Source organism: Nannospalax galili, unplaced genomic scaffold, assembly GCF_000622305.1.
Source record: "Nannospalax galili isolate Female #2095 unplaced genomic scaffold, S.galili_v1.0 scaffold386, whole genome shotgun sequence".
Lineage (NCBI taxonomy): Eukaryota > Metazoa > Chordata > Mammalia > Rodentia > Spalacidae > Nannospalax > Nannospalax galili.
This window is the reverse complement of record NW_008356676.1, coordinates 640,503-663,183: the sequence shown is the minus strand read 5'-3', so window position 1 is coordinate 663,183 and position 22,681 is coordinate 640,503. Positions and strand designations below refer to the sequence as shown.

General features: G+C 41.6%; 1 protein-coding gene across 10 annotated transcripts in view; it reads right to left on the bottom strand.

Moving 5' to 3' along the window:
- Positions 1-22,681, bottom strand: part of Enox1 (ecto-NOX disulfide-thiol exchanger 1) — a 589,822-nt gene that overhangs the window by 91,082 nt on the left and 476,059 nt on the right. For all 10 annotated transcript variants that reach the window (XM_029556969.1, XM_029556966.1, XM_029556974.1 and 7 more), the window contains one exon: positions 21,221-21,338. In XM_029556969.1, the coding sequence (XP_029412829.1) occupies positions 21,221-21,338 (118 nt within the window). The remainder of the gene's footprint in view (positions 1-21,220; positions 21,339-22,681) is intronic.

The window sequence follows — 22,681 nt, the reverse complement described above, 5'->3', positions numbered from 1 at the left end:
ATAAATGAAGGAGCAACTTAACATCAAGGTACATAACAAGAAAATACATAGTATAGGAGTTTAGAAAACAAAAAGGCAGAATGGTAGAATAAAAGTGAACTTTGGAAAGTACAAAACCTTAGAAATGGGGAAGGATCTCTTAGTCAGGAGCAAAATCATAAGCAAAAGGCCAGACATGACAGTTAGAGGGGAGACCATTTCAGGCAAGAACGAGAGAATCTCGATCAAAAGACAAATGTCTGCTGGAAGTGGTACAGAGAAGTTTAGGCTCAACGGTGTCTGGGTGAGAACAGCTGAAGGTGTTTGGGTAGTGGAAGGACATGATAAAAATCAAACATTTAGGAAGATTAGTTTGGCAATGGTGTGTGGAATGAAGTGGAGGCTGAAGAGAACAAATAAAGGGAATTTTATTTGGTATATATGGGTGTGCAAAGCTAAGGAGCAGGCAATTTTATACTTCCTGGGGAGTTACAAAATCAGAAATGACCCAGGGATTACTAGGAACATGAGTTGGCATTTAAAACCATTGCATAGCCCAACCTCAGATCTTGCCTACACTGAGACATCAGCTCCTGACAACTCAGCTCATCAATCCACAAGGCAATGGTTATGAGGCATCATTTGAAAGAGGGATGTTTTAACAGGGCCAAATCACCAAAGATGCAAACGATGAAGAAAGTATTGGCACTACATGAGCACATTATTACATTTAGTAACATTCAAAGACACTTAAGTCATTTCCTTAGGAAGCTCTATTTGGTCCCTTTTCAATTCTGGGTGGCATTTTTATTATCATAACTGATAGCAGGTGTTTGTGAAGAAATCGATTAGTATGCAGGGATGGAAATTACATTTTCCAAAAGAATTGCATAGTCTGCAAGATATGCTGAAATCTGTGTAGCAAAATGTAAGCAGCTATAAAGCATGTGCCAGAAACATTATTTAAATAAATTATCTGAACATAAATACATACAGAGAAAGTGCCATCTATTATTTTCGGGGTTCTCCTATGAGCCTATGGAATGGTCCAGCTGAGAGGTCTTACTCTTCGCTAAGCCATGACCACTGTGCTTGCCAAGCAGGACATAGTTTTGGGTGTGCTCCTGGAATAGGAATGTGTTATCAATTTGTTATAAAAAGAAGGAAAGAGAGGAAACAGCTGTAACCATCCCCCACCCCCAAAAATCCCGTAACCAACCTATCACCGTCTTTGTAATTAGGGCACGTAACTGATTTACATTCCTGATTAAATAATTTCAGGCTTGATATTTAAAAAAAAAAAAAAAAAAAGCCCGTACTCATTCATGTGGTAGCAAGGTGGTTATTTTCTAAAGAGTGAGAAATTGTACATTGACATCACTTAACTTTAGGCCACCTGTTTCCTGTTTGTGAACATTATCCAGCAGTCCCAAATCTATCCCTTTGACCAGGCTGCCTGGACCAGGCTCTGCTATATTTCTTGGACTAGAACTCCAGAAGAAAAAAAAATTCTAATTCCTGACATACTGTCATTTCTTGTTGTGCTAAAAAACCCTCAGAATCTTGAAAGGTCAACTCATTTTTCTTCTTTTCTGATTTGATATCTTTCTGGGACACTGCACTAAATTAAACTGTTTTGATAAATGTGTCATCAAACTTCCGCAATAACATTTGCCCTTAAGAGACTGTGAGAAATCCACAATTCAAATAAGCATAAGGATTAAAGTGAACGACAGTGTGTATCTTTGGATAAGAATATTCAGTGAATGTGTCGTGTTCCAATAAATGAAATCTCTAACAAAGAGCCATCCCATGTGGATTACTAATTTTCAATTTTAAAAGGAATACAACACAATCACCTATCTTTAAAGGATACTGATCAGAATTAAACCTGCATTTGTTCATTTCAAAGGCACTACTGACTCTAGTGGGGTGGTGTTGGATAATTATGTTAGTGCCCCAACCCACCATGCCAAGAAGTCATACCATCTCAAGAAGAGTAAAGCCTTTAGAAAATTCTGGATACTGGAATTGTCTGAACCAAAAGTACAATAAAATATTGGAAAAATCCTGCTAGGCAAATTATATAACATTTTGAGAATGAACATTGAACTAGTTAAACTATCAAAGTGACACTAGTGTGTGAAAATTGATGCAGAGATTAAAGTGCATTGCTGAGGGAAAGGTTTAATTATACAGCATCTCATTGTATCCTTTACCAGATCCTACATAAACTATTATTCTTTATATTAATTATGGTTAAAGTGACCTCCTCTTCCATCTCCTGTATTACTTAGCAGGTTTCTATGGGAACAGATAATGGCATGCTTAACTTCTATAAGTAAATAATCTGGTGAAAGCCTTGAAATCTCTCTTGTACCAGCCTGAGCCAGCCTCAGAAAAATAATTAGCAATATATAAAAAAATGTAAGTTATTTTGGGTTATGTTCTAGTAAGCTGACAGTATGCTAATATCTTTTTCATGTTCAGGCAAGTTGTAACTAAATAATAAAATGCCTTAACATATTGTTGCTAGCAATAGCTGCATTTTTCTGGAACTGTTCATCTTTGTGTCTTTGGGGAACAGTATGTTTAACATTCTCTCTACTTTGCCAGATGTGCTTCTAGAATGATGGGGAGGATGCTGCTGAACTGTGTACTTCTTTCCCACATGCAAAGAGAGTCTTTTTCGAAGGATTTTATTGACTGCTGTCCAGGCAGACAATTGTATTAACACACAAGAGGGTGGGGATGCATTGGAGGCCTGGAAGGTAACACTACAATATCCCGGTGCCTTCAAGGTCACCCTCTTCTGTCACCCATTTTTTTTCTGGTCTCTCATGGAAAAGCTGTAGTTATGACTGAGTGACTTGGGGACTCTTTCAAAGGTCTCTGCTTCTTCGTGTTGATCTTGTGCTGTGCCTAAGGTTCCCACTAGCTATTCTGTGGCAGAAACCATCATGCCATGTACCCAAACTCATACTCCCCTTTGCACAATGCAGCCTTGCTCCCCAGAGGTGAGTGATGACCGCACCAGCTGCTGTACCGACTGGTTCTTAAGAGACATGGTTGTTTGTCTCCTGCACGGTCCCCTAGGTTCTTCCTACGGCTGGAACAGCTTCAGTTTCTAAGTCATGACTAGAAGGAAAGGTGCCTCAGGTGTTTTGTGACCTAGAAATAAACATTCTTGTTTGTTTTTGGTTAAACTCCAGAAAATCTGGACCTTATATATAGCCTCTGGTGTTACTTTAATATGACCCTCTTCAAACATTGGCCTGAATTAGAATCTCCTGGTAGATTAATTAAAACATTTCTGGACTTTGCACCAAGTTTCTAGTTGGATATGTTTGGGTTGAAGTTTGAACATTTTCATCCCTCCAAGTCAGCAGGTGGTACTTACACACTGGTGCTGGGACTGTATCTTAGCGCCCCCACGCCTTCCATCCCTCTTCCTGAGCAGGGTGTGTTTGTCTTGTTTGGACATCTTCTGAAAGAACTATGTGCCTGGCTTGCCATTGTGGTTTTATTCCTTATTTACTCTGAATGTCCCCACATCCCTGCTCCACACTTGTGAAAGCAAGTCTGTGGATGCTCAGCTCCACCAAACACCCTTAGCACCTCCTAGGGAGTTAGGGAAGACTTGGGTAAAAAGTACAGTAACCACTCTGTTTTCCTGCCTCCAGTGGTAACAACAAACAACTTTCAGAACTGGGCTGTAGCTCTGTGGTGGAGTATATGCCTTGCTTGCAGGAAACCCTAATACTGCTCCCACCTCCAAAACCCCCTCAAAACGAACCAAAACAAAAAACCTAAACCCAAACAAAACATCACCACCACCACAAAAACAATGCTGAATAATTATATCTGTACAGAGCTCTCACAAAGTGGAGGTCTGTTCATCACAGAGGTAGGGCAGTTTCTTTCTGATTGCGGAGTGTTCTGCTGGAGAGGCTCAGCTGGAAGCAGAGGGGAAGATCCTATTTTAAAATAAATACGTGTTTTCTGGAGGAGAAATGTGGGCATGATCCATGCAGAAAAGAATCTCACCCCCATGGAATTTGGAGCCTGAGCCATTTGGGAATCTCTCTTTTCTGCCCTCTAGGATGGCACAGGGATACTCACTAACCCTCAAGCTCATGAAGCCTTAGTTCTTAATGTGGCTTCTTTAAGGAAGTTATCTCCAGAGACGAGAGGCTGAATCTGGGCTCCTGAAGAACCAAATGCAGGGCATTGCCCCTCCATCTGAACTCACCCACATGCTGCCTTTGCTTCTCTGCCTCCACCTAGAACAGAAGTTACGGCCTCTTCTTCCTGAGGCTTTGACGTCCCATAGAACTGTGGCCGGGTCTACTCTTACTGGATGAGGAGGACCAGAGACAAGCACAACCCTTTCTCAAAACATCCAATGAAGGCTCTGGGCCTGAATGCTGCTTCCACCATCCACGTCTCCTGGTGGAGCACATCATGGGATGTCTGCCAAACAGCCAATCTTTTGCTACTGAGTCTCTTACAGAACCAACAAAGTACAATTGGTCTGTTTCTAGTAACACCTGTTTCCCCTCTAAAGCAGCAATCTTCCTCAAATTGCTGATGGAAATTCCTTCTGCTACATTTTTGCAGGATTATTATTATTACAACTTAGCATTGACATAACATTTTATGTTTGCGGTGTGTATTATCGCCTGCACATTAGCTATTATTAGGGAGAGCTAAACAGACGCACAAGGCAGTATCTGTTTCCATCTTTGTGTGAGGCCAGTGGAATAAGGGTAATTTGGAGAGTGCAGGTAAGCTAGAGCCTGCTATTATGATGGCTTAAATGTGAGCCTGGAGGTACCACCAACAGCTACTCAGAAAAAAATCCTTGGTCCCGTCCTACCTTAGCGCTTCCTAATAAAGAATTCTTTAGCAGGGGCAGGCCTGTGAGGTGTGGCTGTGCACGTGACACTGCTGAGCCTCACATCAGGTCTTATTATTTTTCCGGTTGTTATCCTCTGCTACCTCCCACGTTTTCCAGTCAGCCACATTTTCCTTAGAGGAAAAAAAGCAAAGGAAAAAGGGCACGCGTACATCTTCCAAAAGCAGGTGACGTCTACGATCTACAATGCTGAAGAACGTGCTGTCAAGGGAGGGAAGATGGCTGAGTTCTCGGCAACAGAAGGGTGACTACAGCAAACAGCTGAGAGCAGCAGCAGCTTGTAGGCCAAGCTGGGCGGGGCTGGTCAAGGAAGCACGGCTCTCAACCCCAGTCAGCCTGACTTCAGAGGCTGCCGGGAAGGGAATCTGAGAAGAAGCCAGTAAGCACGGCTCTCCCCTGAATGGGTGGTGGTCAGATGAGGACGGATAAAGGTTGAAAGGCAGGAGGAGGAGTTGGAGAGCACTCATTCTTAAAGCAGGTGGGCTAGGGATGGGCCTCAAGGTCCACTTTCCAAGTGAAGAAGCTGAACTGACATAGAAGCAAACAGTGAATAGTGGAAATGGATTTAGCACGGACTCAGTAGACTCCAGGAGATGGCACCTTGGTGGATGTGCAAGACCAGTGGAGGAGGGAACATGTCCCCTACTGAGCCTGTAGGGTAAGAGCGGTCACTCCTCTCAACCCACAATTTCCTTCCCTTTTAGGAAATGATCACTTTGACTTTCCTTCATGAGTCCTCCATTTCAAGAAACAATTTTCCTTTTCTAGATGCATGCTTATACACACACTGTCTTAATAAAATAGAAACAATAACAATATCATTTTTTTTTTTTTTTTAACAAGCTCAGTTTTCCTGGCCTGGGTGATCCACCAGTCCTCTGTGCCTTCTATTAAGCTCTGTCCTCTAGGCTCAGCCCAGCCCAGCCCAGCCCAGCCTAGCTGTACCCGCTTTGAGAAAGAAACCCTGCTCCAACAATCCTGTCCCAACTCACTTCTGACCAGCAGCCTCTCTTCCTCCTCCCACCAGAACTCTCACTTCAGTGAAGGACTTGCCTCCTAACATGTCCATCATAGCTTCCTGCCAGTCTTGCGCTAATTATTTCATCATGTTTAGCATTTGGTTTCTTCTAGTCCTTATGTATTAGTCACTTTTCTGTTGCTGTGATAGAAACACTGACCCAAGCAAACTTATGAAAGGAAGTATTTGAGCTTACAGTTCCAGGGGAATTATAAGTCAATCTTGCTGGGGAGGTATGGCGGCAGAGGTGGCTGGAGGCGGAGCGGAAGCTAAGCTCTACATCTTCAAGCAGGCACAGGAAACAAGAGGGTGACTGGAGATCTGGCAAGGCTTAAGAACTCTCTAAGCCCACCCCCAGTGATGTGCTTCCTCCAGGATAGCCACACCTTCTAAAACCTCCCTAAACAGTGCCACCATCTGGGGACAAAATGTCCAAATACTTGGAGCCTATGGGAGGATATTTTCATTCAAACCATCACACCTTGTCTCCAGTTTTTGCCATCAGACATGGCCTTCTAAGCTTCTCTGCCTTCTGCCAGGTTGTCAACCATTTCCCTGATCTGCCTTTTCTACTCTGAATGCTGCCTGGATTTGTTAGTTTTCTTTTGCTATGATAGTACACTATAACCAAGGCAATTTATAGAAGAACAAGTTTATCAAGCTTATGGTTCCAGAGAAATAAGTGTTCATCAAGGTGAGGTGGCATGGTGGCAGAGGTGGCCTGAGCAGAAAGCTGAGCACTCTCATTTTCAAACAGGCACAGGAAACAGAGAGAGACTGGAAGTAGACAAGCTCTACATTCTCAAAGCATCCCCAGGGATGCTTCCTCCGCCATGGCCATACCTCCTGAACCTCCCCAAACAGCTACCAACTAGAGAAACGTGTTCAAATACTTGGAGCCTATGGGGGACATTCCTTCAAACCACCAGAGTGCCTCTCCTGCGATCCTGTGACTGAATGTGTTTAGTAATCCTCCAGGCTGTCTCTATAATACATTCTTCTGGTCTACTAGCCACGGCCTTGTATTGCTTTTATTCGCAGCTATATTTCTGCTATGGTTGGCTTATGGTCTCACCCAGAGGTGGCCAGACTGGACCTCTGGAACTGATCGCCTTTGACCACTACTTTGGCCCAGCCTCTGCCACAGGACAGGTGGTCCCTCTAGTGAGGGACATCCCTTGGCTGCTGAGACATTTCTCCCTGGTAAATGCCTAGCATACCTGCTTTCTTCTCTGATCATGGACAGAGGAAAATGGTCTTGGTTGTCTTAGAGCCACAGAAAGGCATCAGTGTTGGCCCTGGCATGTTTACATCTGTTTCAGACCATCCTTCTTCCTTTCTTAAGCAGTCCTTTCCCCAGTAACCAGTGTCTACAGTGCATATGCCAATCACCTGGTGAAGGCATGATGTGGACAATTCTTCACCTGAGTCCTGCAAGCTAGACTGGAACTGCCTCCATCTCCTTTCTCTGGTCCAGTGGCTTTCTGTCCACCACACATTTTTTACCTTTTCCCTCGGTTTTCTTTTCCGTACCTCAGCTGGTTTCGCTCCTTCCTTTCCCACTTACTACAAGTAGCTATCAACCCTCATGTTACAGGCCCATTCTCCATTCTTTGTACCCGAGGATCACCTGGGGAGTGTTTGAATAACAGATGACTGGGCATTAACCCACAGCATTGGTATTTGTCTAAGGTTCCCCAGGTGATCCTCATGTGCAGTCTTGCCTCGGAAGCTCATTTATACCTCTGCTGTCCCTTAGCAGCATCAACTCTCCACTACGGCACTGCACGAGGTCTTTTCAAAATGCCATGACTCCCTTAATTGGCTCTTTCTTACAACCTTATTAAGGAAACTCTAAGCATGAGCTCATGCTGTGCCTTTAAGAAAGCTGATGGTAGGGGAGGGGAGACCATTTGCCAAGCTATCCTGGAAACAACAGAAGATGCATCTGGGAGCTTCTGCTTGGACTGGCTCAGTTATTTCTCCACTGTTCAGCACTTCCAGTTCTCTTGCTGGAGACACCAGTTCTCAGTCTTGCATGCTCCTTTCTCAGCGGTCCTAGTGCTCTGACCACCTGAATAACTTTCTCTTCAAACAAGGCGGTGCTTTGGCTCATAAAGTGGGAAATACATGCGGAGGAATGGGGGACACCGAAGGCAGATTCTCAGAGCTCGGAATAGGATAGTTCATCTACACAGATGGCTGGAGTTCACATTCTTCCACCAGGCACATCCTCTCAGAACTTCTTTTCAATGCTGGACTGTTACAAAACCCTGCTCTGGGAACTTAGCATCCATCTTCTCCGAGTCCTTGGGCAGGGAAAGTGGCATGTATTTTATAAACTGTCTGGATGACTAAATTATAGCAGTTTTTTCCATGGGAGAGGGTTGTTCAGACATTAAAATCCTCCTTATACTGAGCATGATAGCCTTCCTCACATCCTCACCAAAACCCAGTTTTTTGCTTCGCTCATTAAAATGATTTGAGTCTGGTGAGTATAATTTTTGGGGTAGTGATGTTGCATCTGCACCAGGAGCTTCTCACAAAGGCCTTCTAAGTGCTGAAGCCCCAGTTCAGCACTATTAATCACACGCTAAATGCTTTTAACAGCACTACCTTTTTCTAACTGAGAAATAGAGCTGTTTGGACAAGTTTATGAGGTGACCTTGATTAAATTAAAGAGGTCAGGGATGGAACAGGCTTCAAGCTCAAATTCAATGATTTTTAAAAAATGGCTTCCTTCCAATTAAGCAGGAATTAGTGTGAAATATTTTGTTTCTGAAAGGTTAAAAGAATTCCTCTGAGATGGCATTTCTCTTGTTACTAGCTTTTTATTGAACATGAGAGAGAAAATGCTGTGGATGGTTTTCTATAAAGTGCTTTGTTAACATGGCGCTGATGATCTAGCATCAATTATAATATTCCTTAGGAGCCTAAATGTTATATAGAAGGGACAAAAAGTCTAATTTAAATGTTAATTTCTATTTCAAAAGCCCAAGGACTCAGCAACTTTAAATTACAAAAAAAAAAAAAAATCAAATCAAGATATATTCTTCATCTGCACCTAGTTCTAATTTCAAATGTTACCATGTCTAATTCTTTACTGTTCTTTCTCTACCTTTACCTTTCCATATTTCCCTATGGTTTAACAGCCGGAAACGACGCCTCATTCTTTCTACCCCAAAGAATCACACATGGAGTCTCTGATACACAATTAGGGAAGTAGGATTCTGTAGAGAAGAGGGACAGTAGTCTGGGGGCACCTGATCCTTCTGAGGAGCTCTGGCTTTGAGGAGAATGCCAGGCATGCTGATCTGCACCCCTTAATTCTGCTCTGTGACCTATACTACTGCTCCTGTCAACAAGGATTCTGTGTAGTTGGGAGGCAGAAGTAGTTTAGAAAAAGACAAGAGAAGGCTACAGTGATAGCTCAGATGGTAATGTGTTTGCCTTGCAAGCCTGAGGGACCTGAGTTTGAGCTCCTAGAAACCTTATTTTTAAAAAGCTAGGTTTTGTGTATGCTTGTAATCCCAGAGTTGGGGAGACAGAGACAGTTGGATCCCTGGGGCTGGTTTGCTGACCAGGTAGCATAGCCTACTCAGTGTGTTCCAGGCCAATGAGAAGCAGAGTCTCAAGAAAAACAAATGGATGGTACCCAAGGAAAGGAACAATGGCAAGATTGTCCTCCAGTTTCCACCTGCATGCATGCATGCATGCATGCTCATGTACGTGTGCACACACACAGACAGAGACACACAGAGACATACACAGTCACAGAGGTGGGGATCTTTGAATACCAACTGTCAGACTTGGGGCAAATAATGCTTTCCTGAGATCTTAGGGTCCATATCCGAAAAATATGGTACTATTGTGAAGTTTAAGCTGATTAAAAAGTCTTTCATTTTTTGGCTCAAAACAAAGAACAGAAATAGCTCCCCAAGAGATGATAAGTTAGTTCTTCCTGGCTGCAGTTTCCTACCTATCCAGGAAATTCTCACCTGCTACTGTGTACAAAGCAGTGAGCTGGGCACTTGGAGAGGAAAGGGTCCTGAGGGCATCGAAGGAGCAGCAGGGTGAGAGGGCCTTCATTTCAGCATGTGTTCGCCCTGTTAGCTTAACACACAAAGACTTCTTCAGGGCTTACAGAGTTCAGATGAACACATTGGTTTTCAGGTAGCCTCTGTTCTCACCGTTCTTTACATTAGGGTTTCTCTGCTAGCTTTTGAGTGCACTTTGAGAGCACAGCAAGTAAAGACTATGTGGACCAAGGACCCATGATGCTATTCTAGGAAAACAACTAATAATAGGTGGTGAGAATTTTTTTAGAATCCAGAAGCAACACTTTCACTTCAGGGACTGACTCTTAATTAGTCTTGTACGACTTTGCTGATTTCCCCCTTAATCTGGCACTTTGAGACAAAGGACATGGGCCCATACACATTGTAAGAATTTAGTGAATGTTGTTTAATTTTGTTGTTGCTTTTATTTGGACACTGTTTAAAATAATTCACAGAGGAAAAGAGCTAAGGATTGAGAAAGGAGTGGTTTTAGGAATTACACAGACTATCCTAGAAAAATCTGGTGTGGAGATAAAGACTACTTAATAAATCATTAAAGAAGAAGGAAATCTCTCATCCTTCCCATAAAGACTAGCCAAACATGTTATAGATTAAGATGAGCTTGGAAACTTATAATTAGAGTAACTCAACAAAATCCAGTATTGACTTTTTGTTTTTATTCAGCAATTCAACCTATTATTAGGAGTGCCAAAATTCAATTTTTTTCTCATTAAATTTAGAATGTTGGGGGAAGGAAGAAACATATTACTTCCAAGGCCTCTTCCAGATCAAACCTTCCCTGAGTCTAGGAGTTGCAATAAGATCGATATTACTGTATATGTTCTCCCTCAGACTTCTATTTTTAAGATATATTGAGAGGTGTATCTCATAAAGAAAAGCCCTGGGAAAAAGAAAACAGGGAGAGACACTTTAATAAGTCTTGAAATTAGATGTTGAATCAATTTACTGATGATCTCATGGGCTCTCCCTGTAGCAGAGAAAATGGGGGTGGAGTGGTGAGATGGGGTATCAAAGGGTTGATATTACAGCTTAGATCATCATGGGCAACCAGCAAATAGGTGCCCATGTTCCAAAAAGTATCCTTATTTTTCTCTTCATCACTTTGGAGAGTTAGGTAATAGAGAACTTGGGTTGTGACCTATGTATGGTTCATCCAAGGAAATGTGTAACAAGCACTGCTCATTCCCAGCATGCTTCAGTTCTTTGAAGCATTTCTTCTTTCTGCTATACAGCAGACTCTTTGGGGAAATACCACTCAATCAGATGAGAGTGTGTGGAGTTCCTGAAAAGTTTTGTGGTTTTTTTGTTTGTTTTGTTTTGTTTGATCTTTTTGAGATAGGGTCTCCCTGTAGCTCCAGCTGCCTGGAACTCACTCTGTAGACCAGGCTAGCCTTGAATTCACAGAGGATCTGCCTGCCTCTGCCTCCTGAGTGCTGGGATTAAAGGCGTGTGCCACCACGCCTGACTGAAAAGTTTTTTAAAGCTGGTATTTTTGTTGGAATGGACTTAAAAACAGTTCTCTGGATGCACTGCCTATGTCAAAACAAATTTCTAGGCAGCAGAAAATTGCAAGACAAAGCATAGGGTCAATTTGATTTCGCCTAGATTAGCATTTTACGGTGACAACTGCTTTTAGCCACTTCTGCCTCTCAATGGTGCCATGGTTTCGTGCTCACACTAAGCACTCAAATCCCTGCTTGATTTTACTTGGTTCCTGATGCTTACCACATGACTGAAGGTACTGGACAGTGAATTTGAAGTCTGTTTTCTGAGTTCTAGAATTTCCACTTATACCTTAGATAACTTCTGAGCACGATACAGTGACTAAATTTTCCTATTTGTGAAAAGGACAGGGCTGGTCAACATTTCTGAGGCTTCTCCTATATCCAAGGAGGTGTATCATTCTGTTGGTAGGAGCTCAACTTTTCTGCCTGGTTTAGAACTGAGATTATTTCTTGGATCTTTCATCTAAAAGCTACATAAATATGAGGAAAATATGATGATGTGGTCTGCAAAGGTATGTTTTTATGGTAATTTAAATGTGGAAAATCTCTAGTTGAAAGCAAGAGCAAGCAATTCATTAAAATTTATCATCTGATAGTCATAGTTACTTTTTTTTTTTTAACTTGTGAAGCTGATTGGAAATAGCCAAGTGGTAACATCTAAACAACATTAAGTTTGCCATAGAGTCTCCTAGGTAATTTTAAAATTAATGTTCATTACAGCATTAAAATAACACATATATCTATTTGGAAATACACAGAGAAGAAAAAACAAAATTATCATTAGCCATATCTTTTAGAGACACAGAGTATTTATACCCATTTCCTTGCAGGTCTCCTAACATATAAATTATGATTATAACACATAAGAAACACACATTTGTAATTATTCATATATGCTAATTTATAAATGATTTTACCACTTAGCAAATATACTGAGAACCTTCTATTGTGCCATTTACAAACTTCTAAAACTTGATTTTTTTTTCAAATCTGATCAGACATGCCATTAATTAACCAATACTCCAATGTTAGAGATTTAAAAGTTTCAGAAGTAATTCTGGAAACTGAAAATTTATATAACTGTTTCAAGCTGCAATGATTCAACATGTCCCACGTAGCAATCCAGGGTTTCTGGGCTCAGTAGCTGTAAAAGTCAGGGTGGACTTGGCAGGACTCACACATCCTGCCTGATGCAATGTAATTACATATTCTGTCTTGCAACTATTGCCCCAGAAATATTTCTCTCTACTTCTCTGCTAGTAATTGGAGTCTAAATAAAATTTTTATGCTTTAGAAATTTCCCAGTAGGGTTCACATGTTGTGCCATGAAACTGGGAAGCAGAGTTGCTGAGTACTTGTCTACCCCAAGTATCAAGGCTAGTCAGTTAAGTACAAGAGCACCATCTCTAAGCCATTTCAGTATGGGAGAACTTATATATTAATACCTTTTAGATGCTATAAATTTCAATTTCGGGGGTTTCTAAGTACATGGTAAACATCATACAATGGCAAGTGGAATTTCTGAAAAAAGGAGGAAAACAATGACTTCTTTTGATTCCTTTCCATTAGTATATAGGGATTCCTTCTCAGGATGATGCTGGTCAGAATAGAATAGCTTTATGTCAACAACTGTGCTTAGATGAACAATGAAATTTAAAAGTAGAGGAGAATCAGGACACTGGTGCTCATAAACAGTATATCATCACAGTGCTAAGATGTTAGTCACAGCCTATGTGCTAATATAGCCTGATATCGATTCACTTGCCAATATCCCACTTTGACAGACTGGAGTCACACGTCAAGATTTCTGATGGAGAAATACAGAAGAAAATCAATGGCATCTTTTCACTAGCAAATGGCCTACATATCTAGCTTCTTAGACACACATTTAATGGACCTAAAACACTGTCTTTGGAGGGGTGGTCTAGTCATCAGGCTTTAAGAACCAGGTATCCACTGTGACAACCTTGAAGACTAAAGCTTTACCTTCCACAGGTCCCTGAGAAAGAGCTCACAATCCTAAGGGAACATAAACTCACTTGCTCTGTATTTTCTATTAATTAACATATAAAGAAAGCTTTAGAAAAAGTTTGTGACACAAAGCCTGTCTGAAACCAAAGTCATGCAGAATTAACTTTTCTGAACCTTATAAAATGCATTAAAATACTTAACCAAGCTACACAGGTCAAAAACATTAAAATCAAAGCATTCTTCTGCAGGACTGTAATAGCTGGAGTTCCTTTATATATCATCTTGACCACTTGACTTCTTTAAGTGACTATATTTTGTTTTTATATGAACAATAAATTTGTATTAAACAATGTTACAGGCTTTTCCAGTTCAGGGGAGTGAGCTAACCCTACTGAAAGTGTCTTCTAGAAGCATTTACTAAAATCACAGGTGAGCACTTGACAGAATATAATGATGTTGAAAAAGAGTCTCCTCAAAATCAGAAATTCCTACTTATTATTTAAAAAGTGAAAGGGAAAATTAGTAACTGATGCTAGGGAAGTTGTTGTTATGTTTAGGAAAATAATAAAAACTTACACACCCAGATTCTGCCATCTAAACTTTCAAAATGATTCTGTTTTTTTTTTTCTTTTCAGAAATTGGGTAGACTATACTTAAATTCCAGCAACAGTATGTTAATTTTGCTCAAATGCGAGCTAAAAACATATTTTAACATCCTGTCAGAATGAGATGCTGAGTGTTGGTAAAAATGACACTGCAGTAAATGTAAATTTAGACTGCTGTTACAGGGGGGGCTGCCTGACTCCAGGAGGTGTTAGGTTGCTATAGTATTTCCTATAGCAACTTTGCATCTTATTACATAAACGTTCCTTCAATCTTTAGAGCCTGCTAGGAAAATGGGCTAAGTCTCCTCTCCTTTGTGATAGTCCTGCATCGAGCCTTATCCAGAAAATATGAAAAAACCTGACTGGGGATGATGTTGTTCTGGGCAGCTGAGAAGCATCAGGGTATTGTGCGCTCTATGCATGGGGTGAGGCTGAGACCCCTGCTGTAAACTGGTCATTTGAATTGAGGCTTTTCACATTGAGTCCTCCTTGGCTCTCCCTCTCAGAGGACTGTTTAATTTTCTTATTTACCTCTTCTGCCTGAAGCCAGCTACCCAATAGCCAGGTTCGTTGGGTCTCACTGAACTAAGCAAGAAGCCTGAGTCTCACAGAGTCCTAGTCTGTTTTGCAAGTGCATCTGGGAGAGACAGAGCCACGCACAGGGTGTCATTTGAAGAATTCACCTAGTGCCAGGCTCGAAGGGCACAAGGATGGACTGTTTCAAGAACTTCAGGCAAGGGCTCAACCGAGTTTTGAGGACGATTCCTTGGTCTCCCAGACACAAGGCAATCTCAAAAACAGAGGTAAATTTTGAACCTGTGAAGTTTGTTCACTGTGAGAGAGGTTAGGTGCTACAGAAAGGTCACAACAGGGATCATGCTAACCTGGACATGTGAATTTACAACCCAGATAAACACAGCCTGGTCTGGCAAGCAGGAAGGCTTCTATTAGAAAGGACTCCTCTGCTACAGGATCCATTTAATAGTATAATTCCATGTATTTAAAAGGCAATTTAGAAGAAGAAATGATTACTGCATATTTCAGAAACATGTTAATTATGGAAAGGGAGTTATAACTGTGCATAAAATCAGAACTGAAAAATTGACCCCAAATATTTATTTAAATTCCTTTGGTAAGATTTGCAAGATTTATAAAAACAAAGTCCAAAGGAACAAAAAAAAAAAAAAAAAGCTCTTTTGTAAAATTTTAGGACAGAAGCTGCTCCTTGGCCACCTTGGAAAATTTCATCATCTTTAAGTCATTAGTTCAATCAATCATATTTCCTTGCTTGGCTCTGAGGTTCCCAGAAGACACTGAGTTGTGGCTGAAAAAGAAAGTACCTGTCTTTGATTCAGCAGCTCTTACTAGACAGGTAGTGCTATTCAATTGATCTTTCAGGAGAGAATGTTCCAGGCTATCATTATGTGGGAAAACAGTTGGTCCCTCTAGGCTTATACTCACTGGTGCCCCTGCCTTGGGGTGTGGTGCTATAGGGAGCTCAGACCCTGGCATCTGTTTTCAAACTGGGTCCTCCTACTTTCCACAGCTGAAAGCTCTTGTTCTGCTAAGCTCTAAGCCACCATGGTCAGCTGTTTTATTTTAGATCAAGTCAAGGATTCCTAAAAGGAGGTTTCTGGCTGTTGCCAGTGACACTGCCATCTTTAGTTGGCCTCAGGACTCTGGTGTGGCACTTAGAAATCCTCTTCTGTGTCCTGTTGGTTCCACAATGACCCTCTTCCTATGTTTGTGTCTGGATTAGGAACTCCCTGTTAGGTACCCCTGAGGGGCTTTCTGAAGCAGGAGCATGCAGGAAATACACTATCAGAAAACCAAAGATAGTCCTAGAACTCAAAGAAATCAAGGTGCCAACCAAAGACAACCTCAATTTTCATTTTTTTTTTTTTTTTTTTTTTTTTTTACCTAAAGCACCCAGCTATGGATAACACTATTTGGACTGAATACTACTAATTCCAACTCAGTTTAATTGAATTCCTAACATGGTTTAAGATTTGGAAAAGTCCTTGTTCAACGTCTTAGTGAAATTAAAAAAAAAAAACAAAAAACTTGTGAATTTCTATGTAAAAGTGACAACATAGAGAAAATAATTATTGTTAAGAAAAAGTATTTGTGGCCAGGCATGGTGGCGCACGCCTTTAATCCCAGCACTCCCAGAGGCAGGCAGATCTCTCTGAGTTCAAGGTCAGCCTGGTCTACATAGTGAGTAGTGAGTTCCAGGACAGCTGGGGGCTACAAGGAGACCCTGTGTCAAAAAAGACCCCCCCCCCAAAAAAGACCCTGTGTCAAAAAAGACCAAAAAGTATTTGTAAGTGGAGAGAGGCCTGACATGTCATCTGATCCTGGCAAACACATCTAGAGGGGCTGGAAAGATGGTTCAGTGGTTAAGAGCACTGGCTGCCCTTGCAGAGAATCTGGGTTCAGTTCCCAGCACTGACATGGCAGTTAACAACCATCTGTAACTCCAGTTCCAGGGGATCCAATACCCTCTTTTGGCCTCCATGGGCAATGCACACACTTGGCTCACTTACATACATGCAGGCAAAACACTTATACACATCAAATTTAAAAATAATTTTTAAAAAAGGTAGATCTGAAAGTTTGTGACAGTAATCCAAACACTCCTAATAGTAGGATGGGAGGGGGACAGGAGAATCACCTGGAAGCTTGTGGTCCAGCTAGCCTGAGGTATACAACACAGGGGCAGAAACAAGATATATTGCCTCAAACAAGATGGAAGGTAAGAACTGACTCCAGAAAGTTGTCCTCTGACCTCTACACTTATACCATGGCACATGCATGCTCACACTTCACACACACACACACACACATATACACACACACACTACAATTGCTCACATAAAGAACTCAGTTTAAATGAAGTTCAATTATAATCTGGAAGCATTTGTTTATGTATTATGGAGTGGCCTAAGGGTTGTTTATTAAGCAAGGGTGTTTTACTTTCACTCTTCTAAAATTTGTGTTCATTGAATAGTCATCAAGCATTGGATGGAGAGTATAACATAGTGATATTCATCTTGGATTTAATTTAGTAGCTTTAGGACACATCTGTTACTGGACACTGTATCTTTATTAACATAAAATGGTTTTTTTCTTTTCTAAAGGCATCATTGCCCCTGGTGGGCAGGAGCACCATGGTGAACCCTCTCTACCTGGAGACCCAGTGCTTTCAACATGCCCTTCTGGTGTTTCACAAACATTTTTGGTAACTAGAATGACTCTTACTCAGCAGGTGACACTGGCTTCTGCATGCAGTTCTGAATGTTTGGCAAAGGGAAGAACCTTATTGAATGTGCATCTTAACATGTGAGTTTTAAATTGAATTGTGCAAATCTCAGCGCTACTATCTTCCTCTTGGAGGAAAGCCATCAAAAATGTTAAGACCAGATGAAAGGAATAATATGCAATTGAAATCAACACACTTTTACTGCTTGGGGAAAGGCCCAGGGTCTGGGGCTGGAGAATGAGAGAAACAATACACAAAGTGGTCATTACCAAGTACTTATTTTATACTTGGTGTTACCCTTGCATGCACTGTCTTGTTTAACACCCATGGCACTGAAACTCACTGGGCTCTGCCACACTAAGCCTTCTCACCTAGGCCAGGCTTCTTCCTGGTCTTCCTTGTACATACCTGCCCCACTCCCTTAGAGGGAAAGAGGGAAGGAAAGATGGGAAGAAGAGAAGATAGGCAGCAGAAAGAAGGAAGACTCCAACTGGATTTAAAGGTCTGGCTTGGTTCCAGTGGAAGGACGCCTAAGCAACAACACATTTACATTTGATCAGAAATTCTCTTCACAGGCTTCCTAGCAGGAGCTGATCTTCTTGAATGGATACTTTGATAAATCTGTCATGATTTTCAGTTCATTAGCAAAATTCATTTCCGTTTTCATCACTATCTTAGTTTTGCTCCAACAAACGCCTTTTTCCTCTTAAGATCACCAACGGGGAAGTGTGAACCGCCGCCAAGAATTATATTGTAATTAAAGCAGTACCAGGGAACTTGAGCCAAAGACAGTTCTAAATCATTTTATATATCCAAAAGTAAAAATGTAATGAAATGGTTTTTAAACAGAAAAGCAGAGGTATAGTGAAATATTTTAGTTATTAAAAAAAAAAACAAAACCAAGATATCCTTCAAGCCCTAACACCCATAATAAATGGTGCTACTTCTAGATACAAAGTCAGTTCTCTCCATCTCATTGGAAATGACCCCTCCCTTCTGGGCAGGCTCTGTCTTCCTGGGAAGATGGCAAGCACAACTGCCTGGGAGCCTACATCTGACCACCCTGGGAAGCATGGCCTCCCAGTGTCCTCCTGACACAAATCGGAGGTTTCCTGCAGGATGCTCTTCCCTGGAATTTCCAAGAATTTCTGGGCTACCTATTTCCTTAGAAGACCTGAGGCAAAATCTGCTTCAGCTAAGAGGAACCAGACCACAGATTCTTTAGAAGGAAATCTTCAACATTTGGCAATTTCCATTAGTTCACCAGAGTGCTAAATTTTCAGGAAAGAGCTCCCATGCTGGTGACTGGCACGTGTAAATTTGTACCTAATAATGAGTGATAGAGATGTTTCTTTCGGGCTGTGGGGCCTCTGTCCCTGTCCCTCCTCCCTTGCGTCAGGCTGCTGTTAGCAGGGATTTGCCTGTGTTCAGTCCAAAGACCAGATGGTAATTCTTGCCCATCAGGCCATGTCCTTGAATTCCCAGGTGCTGCAAAGAAAACAACTGCCTGCCTCTTGGCAGGAACTCCAGGGCCCAGTGGAATAAAACTGGTTAGCTGCTTTCCCTTCCCTTTAATCAGTCCTGTGCTCTCTGCCGAAACCACATGCCACGTCCTTTGGTCCAGCTCATTTGAAGAAGCACGGAAGACTTTGAACTGCTGGGGCCTGGCATTTGAACTTCAGTTCTTTCATCTCTCCCCTCAGTATGTGCTAGACACAAGCACTGTTTTTGCTCATTCATCCTGCTGACCAAGTAACATGCCTGGGGAAAGCTTTTAAGAGTGTAGGCTATACTTCATGCTCTTGTTGGATGCTTGCTGAAGAAACTAAGAGAGATCCGGGCAAGTCCTCTCCCGTAGACCAGAGAAGGGATAATCCTTGCCATCTCCATTGACCAGTCTATAGCTGAGGTCAGGTATCAGTCCTGTGGATATACAGATGCCGCTGTGGCTTGCCAGATCTCCTCAGTGAGCGTACTGTTCATTTATCCTTATGCTTGTCCTATCCCGAGCAAACTGTGAAATGACATGCATTTCTTCCTTGGAAGATTGACAGGTCATTTTAAAAGAAATGTCACATATACCCAAAAAGGTGCAAGTTCAAGTCAGAATTTCTGATTGGCTCAATTCTTTTCTTCTACACCTAGCACAAGGATATTAAGTATTCAAGTTTCTCCTTCGAAAATGATGAAAGCTATTTAGAGGAAAACACCTTTACATCAAGATCCCATCGAATTTAAGAAAATTACACTAATAGCTCCTTCTTTCTAAATATGAAGACTTAACAGCATAGAAATGCTATGAGGATGAGATTCTCAAATAACCAGATTCAAGTGTAGCAAAACAGTTGTGAGGAAAATCTGGTCTCTGTTTCTCTGTTGACTGAGAGACATGCATGCTGGGTTTGATTTTCAGACAGGGAATACATGGCTTCAGGAAGTCACTGTGGTACTGTTCATGTGCATGCTGAGCACATGATAGAATATGAGGGAAAGCCAACTTTTCAAAGGCAATGGTTCTCTAACATCAGAGTGTATCAACCAGGCTTCCCCAGAGGGCTTTAATCACAAAATTCTGGGTCTCATTTTCCTACCTTGCAAGTTTCAGTAGGCCCTGATTACTGTGAGACGGATATCTGTCAACACAGCTGGGCAGAGTTCTGTCACACACAATTGTCTTCTGTTTTGGTGCCAGTCAACATTCCAAAGAGAATTGTTTATAGTCCACTGTCTGTTCTGGAACCCCAGTGACTTGGTCTAAGACCACTGGCCCATGTTCTCCAGGATCACTGGGTACTCCCAAAAAACCATTTACTATTTCCCAAAACTGCCTACAGTCCCCACTCTGCCCCTTCTCTAGGGAAAAAGCATACAAGCTCAGGATCAAGTTGGACTGCAGAGTGACCACACTATGAGTGACCACACTTTGTGTTTGCCTTTGTATACCCCATAAACATGTGTATCTTCTCTTCTGTGGTCTTCCTGTCATCAGTTCATCTCAGTGAACCTTCAGAGGACAAGGGGTGGGGGGAGAGTCTTTCTTTTTCTCCCTATGCTTCCACCAACAAATTAGCCAATATCCTCTATTTTCAGTCACCTGCAATCTTTCTGTTAAAAAGCCTGGGGCAGGTGTATGCTTTATTCCCTGGTACACACAGGGAGACAGATGAAATTGCATTTCTGTAATTTCCTTTTCTGACAATGACGGTGACTGTGGGTCTTCCCAGGTCAGTTTGACAACATTCTTTCCCCCACATAAACTGTCTCCTTTGGTGCTTCTCATCCGACCGAACCTGTTTAACACTGTGAAAGAACTTACCATTTGAACAGTTTTGATCAGCATCTTAGGTAAGACAAATCACACAAAGCAGACTTCTTTCCAAGCTTCACTCTTAAATCAGGGAGTGATACCCCTCGCTTGTAACCAAGTAGGGCCCCCTCTTGATGAGAGGTTACATGCACTAAAATTTATTGGGGGAAAAAGTTTAATTTTCTAGCACACTGGCTCGGAGGCTAGAAAGCTTCTTTAGGGATTAAACGATTCCTAAGTAAGAAGCACATGGACTGAAACCAAATTTCATCTGTAATTCAGCATCAGCTGTGGCTGCCATATTCTGGAAAAGGGTTTTTATGGGAACAGGCAAAAAGCCCTGAAGTATAACGGCCCCAGATCTACATATGGAGAAACAACTGGAGCAATTTAAATCACAGTACTCCTAAGATGGAGTTTAAAGTTCTTCTAATAAAATGTAGTTACTCAAACATGGAAGTTTAGCATAACTCAAATAAAAGTGAGTTATGTGGCCATTTCCCAGTACTCATCCTCCATCTAAGATTTGGGGCTCATTAAAATACCTCCTGGAGACCTGGCGGTTATCGGCATTACCTGACTCATCGACTCTCATTTTTTTAGTTGGACTGTCACAGGTCTCGTCATCAGACATTTCCATTTCTTCCTCTCGGCGGATGCCCATGAGCTGCTCACTTTGAGCATTTCGGAGCTCCTGAAAGCACAGGACATGTGAACGTCAGTCATGGCCACACGCTATCACACCTTCTCCCCATGGTCTCTGGATATGTTATTAATGATCCATCAATATTTAGACTCCAAAGCTTTCACCCAAACATTACCTCACATATCTAGAATGAAGTTGGGGCGGGGGTAGAAGAATGAAGTTGCGGGGGTGGGGTGTAGAAGAAAGGCAGAAGGCTTTGGTGGTAGAATTGGGCAAAATCCCTGCTCATCAATGACTACTTAAGGGTTCTTTGGTAAATTATTTTATCTCTCTTGAGTCTCAGTTTCTTCATTCATAAAAAAGGGGGGAATCATCTGCCTAGCAGAAAGATTACATACAAATGCCCGTTTTGTAGCTGGCACACAGGAGCACCAGTACCTACTGCTAAGAACATGAGCAATGGAATGAATGCTAAGGAGGTCAAGTTCAGCACTGGTCCTGGTGGAGCTTTAGGACCACTTCTTCAGTTGTGTACTGGATCATGTGGTACTGATGGTTTGTAGGACGAAATGCACGCTAAAGACTCTGTGCACATGCTTGGTGTATGCATGAATGTGTACATGTCCATAATGTGCATGTGAGGCTAGAGTTGAAGCGGGTGTCTTCTGTTGTTCATCACCTTATTTTTTGAGACGGGGTCTCACTGAACTTGGAGCTCACTGATTCAATTAGAGTGGCCAGACAGCAAGCCCCTGGGATCTATCTCATTTCATCTCTTCAGCACTGGAATTACAGGTGTGACCCAATGTAGTTTTTTTTTATGTGGGTGCTGGGATCTGAACTCAGAACCTCATTTGTTTACAGACTGAGCCACTTCCCTAGCCCTGCACTTCTTAGTCTTTAGGTTAGGCAATTGCTGTGTATGTACCTGTATGTGATTATCTAAATACACTATTCTGATAGCTGTGGTTTAAAATTCAAGGTGGTGAAAAAAATAAATACAAAGAAGTCTTTTTTTTTAAATTTTTTAGTCCCATTATTGTGTGCATAGGGCTATAGTTTTATGGTAATGGCGGTTTTAACATCACTTTCACAGACATCTTAGGACATTTTCCTTTTTCATTGACTAGAGCAGTGAGTGGCTGCAATCCAGTCATGAAATTTCATCGAGTCTCTGTCTACTTACCATAAAAAGGGGATAATATTACTACAAGGCTGTTTGGATGAAACAGTATATGAGAAAACCCATTGTAAAAATGTAAAGAATTACACAATACATTCCTTACTACTATGTCTAAAAGCAAGACATTGTAATTGTTTACACCAAATAGTTATATCACTATTTTATATAAAGGTGTGTATTATATATTAGCAAATCCTATTCACTTTGT